The sequence below is a fragment of the Sturnira hondurensis genome, unplaced genomic scaffold, assembly GCF_014824575.4.
Source record: "Sturnira hondurensis isolate 20B ecotype Veracruz unplaced genomic scaffold, ASM1482457v3 Scaffold0000648, whole genome shotgun sequence".
Classification (NCBI taxonomy): Eukaryota; Metazoa; Chordata; class Mammalia; order Chiroptera; family Phyllostomidae; genus Sturnira; species Sturnira hondurensis.
In genome coordinates, this window is record NW_028073279.1 from 11,679,161 (window position 1) to 11,696,485 (window position 17,325).

Sequence of the window (17,325 nt, forward strand, 5' to 3'; positions counted from 1 at the left end):
GGAAGGAAGGGAATCACGGTCACTCCTTCAAGGTCACAGCTAGGAAGAGGGAAACCCAGAAAAGGATGGACCCAGGTCATGTACGACTAGGTAGATGGCAGAATGAGGTTGGCTCCAGCCATGTTCTGGTCCATCCCTGTGTGTCCTGGGCAGGTCAGGCCTACCTCTGGACCTCCATTCCTTCATTTGTGCAGTGAGGGGCTGGTCTGAGGCTTTTCCAATTCTAACGTTTCAAAGACTAAGATCTCTTGTCATAAAAAATGGTGCCAAAGAAGAAAGAAAAAAGCAATGAGCCCCTTTTGGAGAAGGTGACTTTTGAGCTGTTATTTAAAGGTGATTTTTGCCCTGGCTGGTATAGCTCAGTGGATTTAGCACAGACTGTGAACCAAAGGATCATGGGTTCTCTTCCCAGTCAGGAAACATACCTGGGCCAGGTCCCCAGTGGGGGCCATGTGGGAGGCAACCACACACTAATGTTTCTCTCCCTCTCTTTCTTCCTCCCTTGCCCTCTCTCTAAAAATAAATAAGATCTTTTTAAAAAAGCTGATTCTCTCGGCCAACGGGATGCTTAAAAGCCTAATTTTGAAGTTAGTTTTTCTTTTCTGGTATATCTGGTACTCAGATTAATTATACCCAGAATAACAGCGGTTAAACATGGGTTTTAGATATAGATGGACTTCAATTTGAATGCTGATTCCAATTTAGTCTCAGAAACCTTATGCTAATCACTCAAGCTAAGTTTCAGTTGTGTCATATGTGAATTAGTGATGATAATGATGACAATATTTACTTAGTGTTGTGAGGATGAGATGAAATAAACCTGGTAGTGCATTTGGCATAGGGCTTTACACCTGTTAAAAGTTCACATGTTACAAGGAACCAAGGTGACTGCAGTCAGGGCTGTTCCCTCTCAGCACCAGCACGCACTGCTACTTTGTGGCCGTGATGCATTCTCATTGTCGAGGCAAACCCACAGAACAAAGGGGAAAACAATGTGTCTAGGAAATGTGGGCTGAGCTGATTATTTTCTTGTATTCCAATAGATGGCACACAAGACCACTTCTGTTACTCAGTTGAAAAAAAGTTACTTCCATGAATTGAAAGTGAATTCTATAAGCCCCTAAATTACCTTTTGAAAGCCCTGACAATTATACTTTTAATTAAAAGCATTCTCACTAAACTCTAATACTACAAAAGCAATTTATACTAAATTCCAGCATCAAGATGTCTGCTCAAATCAAAGTGATCTGCTCCAAATTCAGTTTTCATTTCCTTCTCTGCTTAACAAGAGACACCACTAAATGCACAATACTCATAAGAGATAGGCTGCTTTGTGGCTAGAATATTATGGAGTGATGTATCACCTTAAGTGCCTTACATAGCACTATATGCATTATTTAGAACACTGATTGTAGAGGCATAGGGGTGATAATAGCAGGGAGCCCTATCTGAGAAGAAGGGCCATCAGAAGCCCCAGTTGTCAATGAGGATACATCATATCCCATGGGTAGGATGGGCATGTGGGGAAGATGGGCGTGTGGGGAAGGGGGGGCACCATTGCTTTAGAAGGAAGGAATAACCAAACTAGGGCGGTGATTTCTCATTGTTTTGTTCCACAGGGAAAACCAGGCATCAGCTCGCTACTCTTTCTGCTTGCACACACAACAACAGACGGGAATAATGGAGGAAAAGATAAAGCAAGAGGAGGAACTGCCCCTAAAATGAGAACCAGAAAGAAGACAGTCCATGCTAATCACAGAATCATAAATCTTGCCATGCTAAAAAAATATTTGACTATATCTTTGTAAGCAAAATCTGGCCTGTCCTAAGTTTAACATAAGGATAGTATTAAATTCATGGAAGGCCAGCTTGTACAAAGCAGAGGACCTTCATGAACAGAAAGGCCACTGATTGGGAAAAGCACCGATGTACAGGTGCCTTGGTTCATGGGCTCAAAATACACGGCTGCAAAGCTGGCCTGCCTTCTTCCTGAGGGAACCTGCAGCCTTCTGGCTGACGGTGCATTGTTATGCTTCTGTACACAGCAACTGCAATTAGAACTAGTGCAAAAGTGGGGTCTAAAGCTGTGGAGAGAGGGAACACGTTACTTGACCAAACTGAGAGCTATTTTTTTTTCAAAACTAAACACACAGTATATTCTTGTGGACTAGATCCTGTCTGGGGTAAGGGAAGAGCCTGTCCTGGTCATCTTTAATGAGAAGTGTAGGCCATCCATCTATATTGGGTACAATAATTCACCTAGATAAACCAAGAAATGGTTTATATGACCTTTTGTCCCCTTAAAAAAGTTTTGCTCTCTTTACGCTAACCTATCCTGAGAGTCCACTTGTATGTGAACATATTTTATGGACGAGAGGAGCTACAGCTGAGGGTCTATTCAATACAACTACATATAGCTAAATTTGTTTTACTGAGGTATAATTATTATACCTCAATTTAAATTGTACAATTTCTTTTGTTTAAAATGTCTAATGTATAGTGTGAATTTATGTGAACTTACACCCGTGCAATTGTTGCTACAATCAAGATAGTGCACATATTTAGTTTGAAGTAACCATTTGTGGACTTACAAATTGTGTAAGTATCAAGGCATGTAGGCATCTCTACTCTTTTGAATATTCAATCTATTCAACTTATACAGCCAATTATGATATGACCTGGTAATTAAAAAATCTAGGGAAAAAAAAAACAGTCCAAAACTCCTGACCATTAAAAAATGGTGTTGCATGCTAAAGCAGTCAAGCTAATTCCCAAAGAGGCCTCCCTTATTTTTCTAACCTCATACACTTGTGCCTTAAATGAATGCACTGGGAATCCGTCCTAATCCAATGATAAAGCACAGTAAAGGCCTGCAGAGAAATCCTGTACGTTGCCCTGAATTTAATTTGCAGTCAGCCTGGCCTCTCTTTTAACTCCTTCTTGCCTATATTTTTTGCCCTTAATTATATCTCTGATTTCATCTTGGGAGGCAGACTTGAAGCACCGAAGGGAAAAATAAAATTCTATGATGTCATTCATAATGTGCCATATTAAAGTTGAAAAGCAAAAATGCACATGCCCACCATAAAATGTTAACTATTCAATTAAATTCATCCAATGAAAGAAATAATGTTGCCTAAAGGTTTCACACCATTGAAAAAGCTCTTTAGTTCCACCTACCAGAATGCCTGGCATTGACTTTCCATCCATCCGTTCCCCTTTTCAGACACTGCCTGCCTTGGCACTTTTTAAAAGGCTTTAATGCCTTTGCTAACTGAGAGTCTATTTGAAAGTGGCAAGTTAAGCATTTCAGTTTTTCATAAGTACCACATACCACCTAAAGGGAAAAAATTCTGTATTTCCATCAACCAGAAAACAAAATTGGCAAGGCATGGGCCTCCATTTGACTTGAAGATTTATTAGGAATAAGAAAATAATACTTAAAGTTACAGTAAAGCCTTTAAAATGTCAGGTGTGCATTTTTATGTGTATGTACTTTTAGAGGGGAATTTAGTAAAGCATAATGGAGAGGCAAAAATATCTAATTGTAACACTACACAGTCTTGTTTGACATTAAAATTATAGAACCACAAATTGTACTTTTCCCTTGAATTAAAAAAATGTTTCCATAGACAGATTTATTTCTTGGTACAAAATAAAATTCATAATCGTATACCTCTAATATCTGGTCACCAGCCCACAGTCTTCCATCTCTGGCTGCTGCTCCTTCCTCATAGACTTCATGTATAACTATAGCATCCTATAAAAAAATTCTCATTAATTCCCAACAACCACAAATGCTTCCTTAAGCAAACCACCAAATCATAGGCAGCAACCCATAATTTTGCTATTTGCTAATAATGTGATATTTTATTTGACCTAAAGATAAACAAAATATACAGTTATGACATATTCAGAGGTATAATTAATTTTTCCTAAGTTTATTATTTCATTCCTTCAGGCCTGGCTTTGCCTAATATTTCAAGTTAAACTTCCCCCATGTGTTTTACTGTAAGCCATGTACATTGCTGCTGTGTTTGAACTTGAGGTGAACTATGTGTCATTCTTATTTATATTTTATGGTCTATTTTGAAACATGGTTTCAGGTATTTATTGGTATTCAAAGATTTGGCATAGATGTGTGGTCTGATGAAGGGGGTTTCTCAGGCCTCATTACTTGGTCAATTAAAGAAAATAACTTAGTGGAATGAACTGGCCCCGGACAGAGCATGGTGTAGGGGAAAGAGCAGTCATGTCCTACGTGGAAGACAGCTGAAGGCTCGAATCTGGACTCCGTCACTGTGGAATTTGGGCTACTTAACTCCTGCATTTAGCATTCTGAGCCATAAAATCAGGATAATATTTAAGGAGGTAAGCTCTGGTTAAGGAAAGTATTTGATAGTTAATGAATTTACAAAATAATTTCTCTCTCTTCAAATTAATCATCTTGATTTTTCTATCATCATAAAAATAACATGTACCAATGTAAAGGACTCAAGCAACATCACAGGCACAGTGAACACAGAAAGAGATGTCCTCCCACGCCAGGCCCTCGGTGACGCTCTCCTCAGAGACGGCCCCCACAACAGCTTCACCAGGGGCCCTCCAGACAATTTACATCCATACACCCAGACATTTATATGTTTGGGGGAGACTGTTTCAATGGAGTTGGTCCACACCAATTTTCTCCTTCATGATAAGGTTTGAAATTTCCTGCCTCAGCTGAATGCTGAAGTACCCAGGAGTCATTGGTTCTTTCTGTTGTTGATAAAGCCGAAAAGATACTGTTGAATGGATTATGCTAGGTGTGTTGGAGGGCTGCGGGGAGAAGGAACGAGCTTTTGAGTGGAGACTGGAAACAGAGGTCTGTGGGTTCCATGAGACTCGAGGCCTGGAGCCCTGCACTGCCCAGCGCCCTCCCAGTCCCCGCTTCCCCTTTCCCCAGTGCACACAGAGGCAATGGTCAAGGGGGGCAGGCTCCAGGTACAATGATCCACCTTGAAAGAAGTCCCTCTCAGTCACTGGGGTCTAGAGCAGCAGGACTTCTGGTCTTGCAGGGAGCATGTAGGCTGCAGCACCTGCGGGCTTGATGATGACCAGGGTGGGCTGATGGCAATGGCCACAGGGGCCTTTCCAGGTGTGGGAGCTTTGTAAAGAAATGGGAACCCTGAGAGTTAATGAGCCACCAAAATGACAGAGGTTGAATTATACCTTAGTTCAGAAGTGCAGAGCCTCAGAATTAGAATTGAATTAACATTAAGTAAATGAAGAAATGAAGTATTTCTTGCAAAACTATAACAAATAAGAGAAAAAATCCAAACCAAATCTGCTCCCTTAAAAAATATAAAGGATGGGACTTCCAGCCAAGATGGAGGTGTAGGTAGACACACTGTGCCTCCTCGCACAACCAAAATGAAGGACAACAAAAATTTAGAAACAAAAAAACAACCAGAACTGACAGAAAATTGAACTGTATGGAATTCCAGTGAACCATTCATCTAGACCTGTAAGAGGGGTGGAGTTGGTGGCTGGCAGAGAGGGGCTGTGGCAGGAAAAAGCGGCAGCTGGCAGACCCCTGGGCATGCGGTGGCAAGCAGCAGATCCAGTGAGGCACGAAAGGCAGCTCGCTGGCTGTAGTCACATATTCACATGCAGAAAAAACAGGCAAAAATGGGGAACAAGAGATTGTGCAACCCAAGGTCCCAGGGCCAGGAAATAAAGCCTAAAAACTCCAATTGAAAACACTTGTGGGGGTTGAGATGCCAGGAGAGACTTCCAGCCTCACAAGAGTGTTCGTTGGAGAGACACACAGGGTCCCAGAAGGCCCACAAGCCCACCCACCTGGGAACCAGCACCAGAAGGGCCCAATTTGCTTGTGGGAAGTGGCAGAAGGGACTGAAATCTGAGAGCAGAGCAAGCACCATTGTTCCCTCTCTGATTCTGCCCCCCAAATATAGCGTCACAACCCAGAGACTTGGGTTGCCCCACCCTGGTGAACACCTAAGGCTCTGACCCTCACTATACAACAGGTGCAAGCAGACAAAAAAAAGGTGGAGGGGGGGCTCAAACAAAGAACAGATCAAAGCCCCAGAACCAACACTTCTAAGTGATGAAAAGATAGCCAACCTATCAGATACACAGTTCAAAGCACCAGTGATCAGGATGCTCACAGAACTGGTTGATTTTGGTCACAAATTAGATGAAAAAATGAAGGCTACACTAAGTGAAATAAAGGAAAAACGCACAGGGAACCAATAGTGATGGAAAAAAAACTGGGACTCAAATCAAGGAACTGGACCAGAAGGAAGAAAGAAACAACCAAACAGAAAAGAAGGAAGAAACAAGAATTCAAAAAAATGAGGAGAGGCTTAGGAAACTCCAGGACATCTTTAAACATTCCAACATCTGAATTATAGGGGTACCAGAAGGGGAACAGGAACAGCAACAAGTGGCAAACTTATTTGAACAAATCATAAAGGAGAACTTCCCCAATCTGGCAAAGGAAATAGATTTCCAGGAAGTCCAGGAAGCTCAGAGAGTCCCAAAGAAGTTGGACCCGAGGAGGAACACACCAAGGCACATCATAATTACATTACCCAAGATTAAAATGAGGGAGAGAATCCTAGAAGCAGCAAGAGATAGTCACCTTCAAAGGAGTTCCCATCAAACTGTCAGCTGATTTCTCAAAAGAGACCTTACAGGCAAGAATGGACTGGAAAGAAGTATTCCAAGTCATGAAAGGCAAGGACCTACATCCAAGATTGCTCTATCCAGCAAAGCTTTCATTTAGAATGGAAGGGCAGATAAAGTGCTTCTCAGATAAGGTCAAGTTCAAGGAGTTCATCATCACAAAGCCCTTATCATATGAATTGTTAAGGGGACTTACCTAAGAAAAAGAAGAAAAAAAACACGAACACTAAAAAGATAGCAAACTCACAGTTATGAACAACCACACCTAAAACAAAAACAAAAACAAACTAAGCAAACAACTAAAACAGGAACAAAACCACAGAAATGGAGATCACATGGAGGGTTAGCAACGGGGGAGTGGGAGGAGGAGAGAGGGGGAAAAGGTACAGAGAATAAGTAGCATAGCTGGTAGGTAGAAAATAGATGGGCTAGGGCAAGAATAGTATAGGAAATGTAGAAGCTAAAGAACTTGTGACACATGGACACAAACTAAGGCGGGGGAATGTGGGTTGGAAGGGGTGTGCAGGGTGGAGGGTAATGAAGGGGGGAAATGGGACAACTGTAATAGCATAATCAATAAAATATAATAAAAAATATAAAGGGTGTATTATGAAATTGTATACCTGAAACCTGTATAATTTTATTAACCAATGTCACACCAGTAAATTCAATTTAAAAAAAAAAGGGTTTCTATACAAATTCTAGAGTAGAGAAGAAACAAAAGAAAAAAAAAAGAGTTCTATAACCATATGACCCATCTGGATTCCAAATATCTTTACAGTATTAAATACTTTGATTTCATCTTACCACACAGTTCTGAAAGCATTCTTTATTATAGCAATTAGAGAGGCAGCCCCCAAGAGCCAGGGATGGTTCCTTGATTCAGACAATTTACATTTCAAATTCCGTACCAGCAACAGATTTAGACCATTCTTTGTTGTAACTGACTTACGAAATTTCCAGACCTAGGGAGCGTTTACACTGCCAGGAATCTGCTTCTCTGAACTGTTCCAGGGAAATGGTTTTGAGGAAACTTGCTGGGTCAGTGGCTTGAGGTGATCCCAGCCACACAGCCAAGAAGACAGCAAGGGACAGTTTCAGGAAGGCAGTGCAAGGAGAGATTAATGCAACTCCCGGTAATACTCCAGGTTGTGCTGGTTTGTTTTCAGTCTGGTGGTCAGACACCCCGCCCACACTGGATGGGGCGAGTCAGACTGAACTCATACTATACATGGCTTTTACAGAGCTTAATTTTCAGTACAAACTCCTTTGATCTTGGGACGTTACAAAAGTCAAATGGGAAATTTCTCTTCACTCATACTCAAAAGGAAGGAAAAGACCCCATAAAGTTTTTATTCCATAAAAGTAGCCTGAATTCTATATACTGTCTGGGTGCTCAATGAACTCATAAATAAAATAAATATACTGTTAATAGTCTCAAATAAATGCCAAACTCACTGCCAATGATCTGTTTTTAGTCCATGAGTCTCTATACATGAAAAACTCTCCATTATTTTTTCCCTTTGTTTGAATATGCTTTAAATTCTCTTAAAGTTATCAGGGAAAATACAAGAGAGCACAAGACACTCTGACCTAATAGAAAAAGGCCATATTTCTTACCACGTGGGGCGCCAGAGGTAAGAGGTGGGGACCAACGGTTAAACTGGAAATGTGGGTTGGTGCATTAAGAAGAAAAATGAATTTGATTTATTCTTCAAAAGTTATATATATATATGGTTCATAGGGCAGGACAGAATAGTAAAAAAGACACTAGATTGGGTTATATTAAGCATCTGTGTGACAAGGCTACATTAAAATTTTACTTCTGGCAATATACATAGTTATCACAACATTACTGACCATACTTCCTATGCTATACTTTATATCCCCATAACTACTCTGTAACTGCCAATCTGTACTTTGCAATCCTTCACCTTTCCCACCCAGTTTCCCTATGCCGCGCCGCCGTGTTCCGGCAACCACGAGTCTGTTCTCTGTGTCTGGGAGTCTGTTTTTGTTTGTTTGTTTATTTTATTCTTTAGATCCTACATATGAGTGAAATCATATGGGACTTGTCTTTCTCTTACTGACTTATTTCACTTAGCATAATACCCTCTAGGTCCATTGAATGTAAATGGTAATTGAAATATATTTTTAAAAATTTACTTCTTGCTTTTGAAAAAATGTGATTAGGTAAAATAATGGGTTATTAATATAAATCTGACTTGCATTGTTTTATTTTATTTTTTAAAATATTTTCTTTCTTTTTTTTTATTTTTAGAGAGAGGGGAAGGGAAGGAGAAAGAGAGGGAGAGAAACATTAATGTGTGGTTGCCTCTCACATGGCCTCCACTGGGGACCGGCCTGCAACCTAGGCATATGCCCCAACTGGGAATCGAACCATGACCCTTTGGTTCACAGCCCGTGCTCAATTCACTGAGCTATACCAGCCAGGGCTGACTTTCATTGTTTTAAATAAAAAATTTGGAGTTCATGATACACATGATTCTAATCTTGTATCTCTTCCTAAATTCTAATGCTCTGAAGCTATTCACACGAAACTGCTTGTTGGAATGGCTCTGAGTGCCTTTTCCCCCACTAGGCCCCCTTCCTATCTCTGCATATTTAATAACATCCCTTCACCCTAGAAAACTTCAGCAACTTTGTCTGCCAATGACTTCTAACCAATGACTTCTAACACTCATCCATTCTAGAGGCAGTCTATCAGTCACTTGCCTGGGGTATGTTGCTGGCTTATGGCTGTAGAGACACATGATTAGGAGGTAGGCCCTTGAAGTCACACTTCTCAGTCCAAATCCTGGTCTTGCTATGTCTGGCCATGGGCCTTGGGAAGGCTATTAACCTTTCAGGCCTTAGCATCCTCAGTTTTATCTAGTTTTTAACAATATTATCTATACACAAGGCTTCTCTACAGTGCCAGCACAGAGTCAGGAACCAAAACATGTCCTGTATTTAACACCTATGTGCCAAAGATGCTACGCACTTCCCATTTGTGCCATTTAATCCACATAATAACCAAGCAAGTTCAGTATTGTCTCAGAAGGGTTCAGACTTGAGCATATCTTTACAGCTTCCCAGTAGGAGAGATTAAGTTCAACTTGGGACTGTTTGATGCCAAAACCTGTGTTTCTATCACTATAGCAAGATTCTCATCTGTTTTGAATATTTTATTTTGTGCTTGTACAAAAGTTTACTTGGGATTTTCCATATGGCATCAATTCTGTTGAAATACTGTCTCCTCAATTCTACAGCAAAAATCCTGAGGGCATGAGGAGTTGATCATTTTACAGAGTGAACAAAAAGACAACTTGTGGAAATGAACATTGAAGCCTTAATGAGGTGGGGTGATATGGATCTCACTTGCTTAAGTGTTGGTCTATGATTAGGGGTTCTACACAAAGCACATGGTTAGGCCCTTTCCCCATCCCCACACAAAATCTCTCTCAATTCCATTATTCTTCTTCTTTCCTTCCTTCCTTTCATCTTTTCAATCTGTGCACTCCTGTTAATTCACTGATTTTTTTTTTTCTACAGGAGCGGTTATAAAACATTAGATACAAGTGGTAAACTGATGTTTAAAATAAAAAGTTGTTCAGCCCAAGAAAACAGATTTCTCCTGATGTATGGCATATAGACTTGAGAATCATTTATAGATGACCGAATGCAACCAACATTAATTTCTTCTTGAGAGCTGTGTGACTTCCACATTTAAGTAAAATGGTCTGTTTACTTAGTGTCCAAAGCAAGACTAACAATTTTGCTCTGGACACTCAAAATTACTTGTTTGACTTGGCAGCTCTAGAGAGAGAAGAGTTTGACCAGTGAATTGGAGAATCACTCAGATATTGGGGTTTCTCTAATTAGAAGGGTAAGGATTTTAGAGATGTAGGAAAAATCATTTACTTGCACACTTTGCCCTCACTAGTTTATGTCTGAAATATGTTTGAGAAAAATTTCTTTATTCCACAATTAGTGATACCATTAAAAAAATAGATACACAGGAAGAAGCTGGCTAGCAAATTCATCATATTGTTTAAGGGACCACTGTTTTGATGTATCCATTCCCAAAAGAGTAAGTTCCTATTTATTTTTAAATATACATAGTACATGCACATGGTACTAGACTCAAAATAGTGTTCACTGAAAAGTTTCTCTCCAGTATCTGTCCCTCAGCCGCCTGACTTCCCCAACTGCAAGCAAACAGTATTATGTGTTCTGTGTGTTTTTACAGAGACACATTCTACATCTATACTTGCAAAGCACAAAGGGCACCAAATGCTTGAGGGTCAAGCTCTATTTGATGGGCTTTCCTTTGCTTGAGCCAGCCAAGTGACATCTATTCCATGAAACCTCCTTTAACTCTCTCCCGCCGTGACGCTGATCAACCCCTTCTGCGGGTCACTGCTATATCTCACAGCATCACAACAGCCTATTCATCGCTCTAGGCTCTGTATCACCTCCCACCCTCGGTGAAACCTTTCTGAACAAGGGGTGCTTCCAACTCCTCTTTGTATCCCGATGCTGAGCCAAGAGCAGATACTCAACAATGTTTGCTAAATGATTAACAAAAATGTGGATGGAGATGGAAGGTATCAAAATGACCCAGAAAGAGCGGGGTTAGTATGTCAGAATCTTAATATAATCCAACCAAGCTTCCGATGGTAATATACAACCATTCTACCTACCACATGGATATTAAATCTACCTGAAATTCCAGAGGATTTACTTTAGTTCGTAATGCAATTTAAGGGAGCCAACTATGAGGGACTTAATTATCACTGAGCCCCACAAAAATCACATACTCCTCCAGGGGGATTTAAACTCTGAATCACTACAAAAGAATTTCACAACAGGGCAGTAATGTATCCTTAGGCAGGGTCAAAGTCATCAGACACTTCAGCCTATCAATCACCATTTTCTTTACTGTTCAAGCTGCCAACAAGTAGATAAAGTAACTCATAAACACACCAATCTTTCAGCAAAAGGCAATTTTATTGCTGTCACAATAGGCCCATAACTCTTAAAGAAGCCATGTGTTAGAAAAATTGACTAAGAGTCTCCTGTGGACTGAAGGGTATCAATGAGCACCCTGTGTGGGCGAACTACTTCCACAGAATGAGGTTTTACCGCTTATACTTCTAGATATTCAGTGGATTGTTTTAACAAGCATCTTAGAAGAAAATTTTGATTGAGAATAATATGGTAGATAGCATTATAAAGGACTGGGTACACATGGCCTAATTTTACTGCTTGTAGGCCAGCTTTACTTAATTTGGATTACTCGGGAACTAAACGCAATCTTTGCCATACTCATAAAAGCCCCCGCTCCCACTCCCCACAAAAATAATCCTAAGGGACATTTTAACTATAGAAAAGTTCCACATCGAATTTCACATTTGGGTGGAAAACTTATTTACCCATGATTCCAAAAGAGTGTTATGTCTTATTTTCCTGTTTTACGGGGAAAAGCTCTCCTAATAAGAAAGACCTCTGAGGATCAAAAAGTATTAAAATACTGTAAATAAAATGGGTATTTTTCCCCCTCTGGAAGAAACCATGGCTCATTCTGCGGCCTTAGAGGGGCAGTGCTATTTTTAAAGATCGTTTAATGCAGTTCCCCTCCTCGGCCATCAGTGTTCTGAAACCGCACAAACACGAGTTCCACACAGCAGATGATTTTCTCGGTCCAAGGCCAAACCAATGAAGGGTGACATATCAGTGGGGTAGGAAAATGTCAGTCCAGTGCTGTGCAATCCAAAACTATACTCAACTCCACGCTGAAAAATGCATATAGCTGTATGAAGTTACTGATTTGTGATGTCTACTGCAGTGAGAGTTAAAAATAAAAAGTGTTGGGTTAAAGCTGTCCACGTGCTCCTCACTTTGAGCAAAGTTGCTATGCTCCAAACTGTATTTATATAAACAAAGGGATGAGAGTCTTAGAACATGATTCTTTTCTGTCCCAAATCCTCATGACCAAATTCTTTAAAACCCCAAATTCCCTATTATATTTCATATACAATGTGATTTGGAAAAAAAGGGGGGCAGTAAAGTATGGAAGAAGGAATCCAGGAAAGGGGATACAAGGAGTTACATTTTCTGACGGCTCTGCAGGTAGCCAGTTTTGCAAATGGTTCTCCATGAACCACGTTGCTCATGATGCTTTAATATCATCAGTAAAGCACAGAGCTGAATAGCATGACTTCTAAAGCCATTCCAGCTCTAAAACTCTAAATCACTGTGAAATCATATACTGTGCAAAGTGAAGTAGAGAAAGCCATTGTGTTACAAGGATGCCCAGGCCCTGCCTAAGAAAAAGACTTTCTTCTAAATGGCAAACCAAATCACTGACTCGATTCTCGGCTTTACCACTCTATTACCGTTTCCTTGTAAATTGCTCTTTACTACAATTAGTGTATCCTTCATTTCTGACAGGATCTTTTTTATGCTGTCAAGGTCCTCACTAAGTTCCTTAAGCAGCCATATAACCACTGTTTTCGACTCTGATCTAGCAGATTGCTTATCTTCAATTTGTTTGGCTGTTTTTCTGGAGTTTTGATCTGTTCTGTCATTTGGGCCATGTTTCTTTGTCTCCTTGTTTTGACAGACTCCCTGTGTTTGTTTCTATGTATTAGGTAGAGCTGCTATGACTCCGTGTCCTGGTAGTGTGGCCTGATGTAGTAGGTGTCCTGAAGGGACAGTAGCATGTCCAGTAGCATACCCTCCCCTATCACCTAAGCTGGGTACTGGAGGCATGTCCTTTCTGTGGGCTGCTTACACACTTCTCCTCGTAGCTGAGCTCTGGTTGCTGTTGACAGGCCAACAGGAGGGATTTACACAGGCCAGTCAGCTGCAAAGACTGGCTGTGACCACTGACCACCAACCTCCACCCTCCATGGAGGAACAGCTGTGCAAGGGCAGGGCAGTGGTGCTCCAGAGTAGGCTGAGGGGTTTCCCAGGTGGTGCAGGACAAGGTCCTCTTGCACTTATGTTCTGCCTGAGGCCATCCTGCATAAGCCAAAAAGCCATCTGAGACGGCTGCTAGTTGGGCTGGGCTTGGAGATTCCCAGGCAAAGCCAAGCTATGAATCTAGCCTGATTGCTGCTAGTGGGGGCCTGGGGCTCACTGAAGCCAGCCGTTGATTATTTGATAGGATTTAGGAAGTTGTGCAGCATGAGCTAAGACCAGCCATTCATATGGAAAAGTCATGGTTAACAGCTTTGGTGGGTCTGTAAATTGGATGGGACAGAGTCTTAAGAGATCTCCAGGGAGGAGGGGCAAGCAGTTGTTAGCCAGGTTTATGGAGTCTCAAATACAGCACCTGCCTGATGGCTCTGTAGATTTGTGGAAGGAGGAGTCAGAAAAGGACAGTGGCCTCTGTCTGCCTTTCTGTCTGGAAGAAAGCTGTCTCCCTGCTCCGGCCTTGATGCTAGACACTTCAGTCCCTCCCTGTATGGCACTGGAAGCAAAAACAAACAACTAATCAGAACGACAAGAAGAAAAAAGCACCCAAAGAAACTAGGGCAGTGTAAGCAGTCTCTGGTACAATTCAAGCATTCCAACAATCACATCATAGAGGTGCCAGAAGGAGAAGAAAAAGAACAAGGAATCGGATGTGACAGGATGCATGGACTGGAGCACATTATGCTAAGTGAATTAAGCCAGTCAGAGAAAGACACATACCATATGATTTCACTCATATGTGGAATCTAGTGAACAAATTGAACTAACATGCAAAATAGAGACAGATGCATAGAAAGCAGGACGACTGCTTGGTTGGGGGGTGGTGGCAGGTGATGGTTAGGGGGTGGAGGGACTGAGCAAAAAGGAAAAAGGATTTGTGGACACAGAAAACAGTGCGGTGATTATGGGCAGAGATAGGGTATAAGGGGACTAAATGATAATAAAAATACAATAAAAATAATAAAAAACACCAAAAATATTTTAAAAAGCTTATTGGCTTAAATAAGAAACTAACTGTTTGTTTGTTCTTAATTCTGCAGGTTGGCAATTAGGGCTGGGCTCAGCTAGGCAGTTCTTCTGCTCCATGTTGTACCACTGTGCTCTCACATGAGTGTGCAGTCAGGTTGGCTGGGGCCTTAGGTGGGATGTCTGGGCCCCTTTCCCTGCGTGTGCTCTCTCTATATGGTGTGTCAACCTCCGGGAGGCCTGTCCGGACTTGTTTGCAAGGTGGTAGTACTTCCGGAGAACAGGAGCTAAGCTTGAGGTCAAGGTGTGAAAGTTCACACAATTCCACCTTCACTACTACTGGCCAGCTCAACTTAAATGAATCCAGAAAGAGCATCATAGAATTTGTGGTCAATCTGAATGTACTACAGACTGTATCAAGTCTGTTAGATGAATTTTGCAGCCTGTAAACAGTGAATAATGGGAAGAGTCCTGGCTATGGCTACACAAACTTGTGTTTAGATTTTAGCCCTGACACTTATCATAGCTTTCTGGTACTTCTATTAAGCGATTTAACTTCTCTGAACCAATGTTTCTTTCTCTGTAAAGTGGAATTACTGAATCCTACCTTGTAGGGTTTGAGGATGAAATTAAATGTGTATATACTGTTGAGCAAAGTATCAGCCAAATAGATGTTACATAATTCTAGTGAGGGGTTTCAATACAAACATATCTAAGGTGTAAGGGGCATACTGGGTACATAAAGGAATACATATATATCACAGCAGTCACAATTCATGATTCTAAAAATGAAGGATGCCAGTTGTGGTCCATAGTTTAATTTCTAATTTCCCTGTTATCATAGTGATCTCAGAATATAATGATTGCTTCTTTTTAAGAAAGATTATGCTGCAAGGATATTTTAGATTATTCTTTCTCAAGTCATGACTGTGCCAGGCTAAGTCCCAGGGACCACTGGAATGCCACAAGGTCTGAGCCAGGCTACAAGAGTCCTGCTCCTAGATGTTCTGATATTTCTGTTTTAGTCAAGTACAATCTTCATTGTTCGTGGTTTCTCTATTGGTGAATTTGCCTACATTCCCAAATTAATGCTCTTGGTGCTTCCGCTGTCATTTGCAGCCATGTTACAGAGTGGTGACAATTCTGAGGGGCCAGATTCACTCGTTCCCAGCTGAGGTGGAACAACGTGATACTTGGCTTCCCGTTTTAGCTCTCACGCGGTAAGCATCATTTTGTGCTTTCTGGTGCCAGGTGTTTTGTGTTTCTGTGCTTTTTTTGTTTGTGATTTTACTTTTTAAAATGGCCCCAATGACAGTGGTGAGGTGCTGTCTAATATTCCTAAGCGTAAGAAGGCTGTAATGTGCCTTATGGAGAAAATTCATATGTTGGCTGACATTTGGTTATGAGTTACAGTGGTGTTGGCCATGAGTTCAATGGCAGTGATCAACTGTATATATTAAACACTGGCCAGTGTGGCTCAGTTGCATCATCTTGTAGACCAAAAGGTCATGGGTTCAATCCCTGGTCAGGCTGTGTATGGGAAGGCACCCAACTGATGTTTTTCTCTCATATAAATGTTTTCTGTCTCTCTCTGTTTTCCTTCCTCTCTCTCTAAAAGCAATGAAAAAAAATGTCTTCAGGTGAGGACATATATATATATATCTTTAAACAGAAACACACACAAAACAAGAACTATGTGTTAATTGGCTGTTGAAAATATGGCCAGAGGCTGAGAGGAATCTAAATCTGTATTTCCCCTAGAAGCAGTTTGTCAGTACTCACTAATGCAGTGCCTGCTGCAACTTTGCAGAACATAATTGCCGTGGATTCTGAGAGTGGCCGTACTTCCTACTGGTGCTTTTCACTGGTGATACTTCATTACAACAAAACTCGCCAGGCTAGTATGAAAGGAGATAAAGGTAGCAATGCAGATAAATGGCGGCTATAACAGAGACACAGGACTCCAGCCGACAACGGCAGTTCTCTGCTGTCCTTGCCACAGTGGTGGGCCAGTGGGTTGATTAACCCAAGGACGGAGAATTTAATGCACTTTTCTTATGCTATGGCCGATATTGTTAAGCTTACCCAGTGTGTTTTGTGAATCTATCTATTTTGAACCAATTACAAAGGTAAAATAAAAAGATAATTTCAAGTTGCAAAGGTGCTAATCTTCCCCGCCTTCAGACCAAAACGTACTCCTTCTTTAATGCAAAAGGTATCTGGCATCCCCTCACTGATCTGCAAGGACCAGTGAGTAAGAGGTTACTTAGCTTCAGTACCTCATAAGAACACATAGAACCCAAGGGAGGACACAGTCAATACATATACATACTATATTTCCTTTATCTTAAGATGATTTATTTCTCATTTTATTTTAATAATTTTGTAATTTGGGTGAGTCATAACATGTTGCTTTACCCCTATGGATACAATAAAAGATTATTGGTTTAGAAGAAACACAGTATTTGTCAAATTGGTGTAGGTTTGTTTGCCAACATCATAGGTTAAATAAGTCACTGCTCCTGTTCAGAAAACCTGAGGGGGCTGTAGCAAGAGTCAAAGAAACTACTTATCTATTATACTCGACTTTGGTAACCATTAGACTAGGGTTCACCACACAGAATTCCCACGAATCTCAGAACGTAGACAAGACTTCATTTAATCCTCACAAAACTGCTACAAAAG

General features: G+C 40.9%; 1 protein-coding gene across 5 annotated transcripts in view; it reads right to left on the reverse strand.

Moving 5' to 3' along the window:
• Window positions 1-17,325, reverse strand: part of PATJ (PATJ crumbs cell polarity complex component) — a 330,197-nt gene that overhangs the window by 42,017 nt on the left and 270,855 nt on the right. For all 5 annotated transcript variants that reach the window (XM_037043696.1, XM_037043706.1, XM_037043682.1 and 2 more), the window contains exon 35: window positions 3,677-3,760. In XM_037043696.1, coding sequence (XP_036899591.1) covers window positions 3,677-3,760 — 84 coding nt within the window. The remainder of the gene's footprint in view (window positions 1-3,676; window positions 3,761-17,325) is intronic.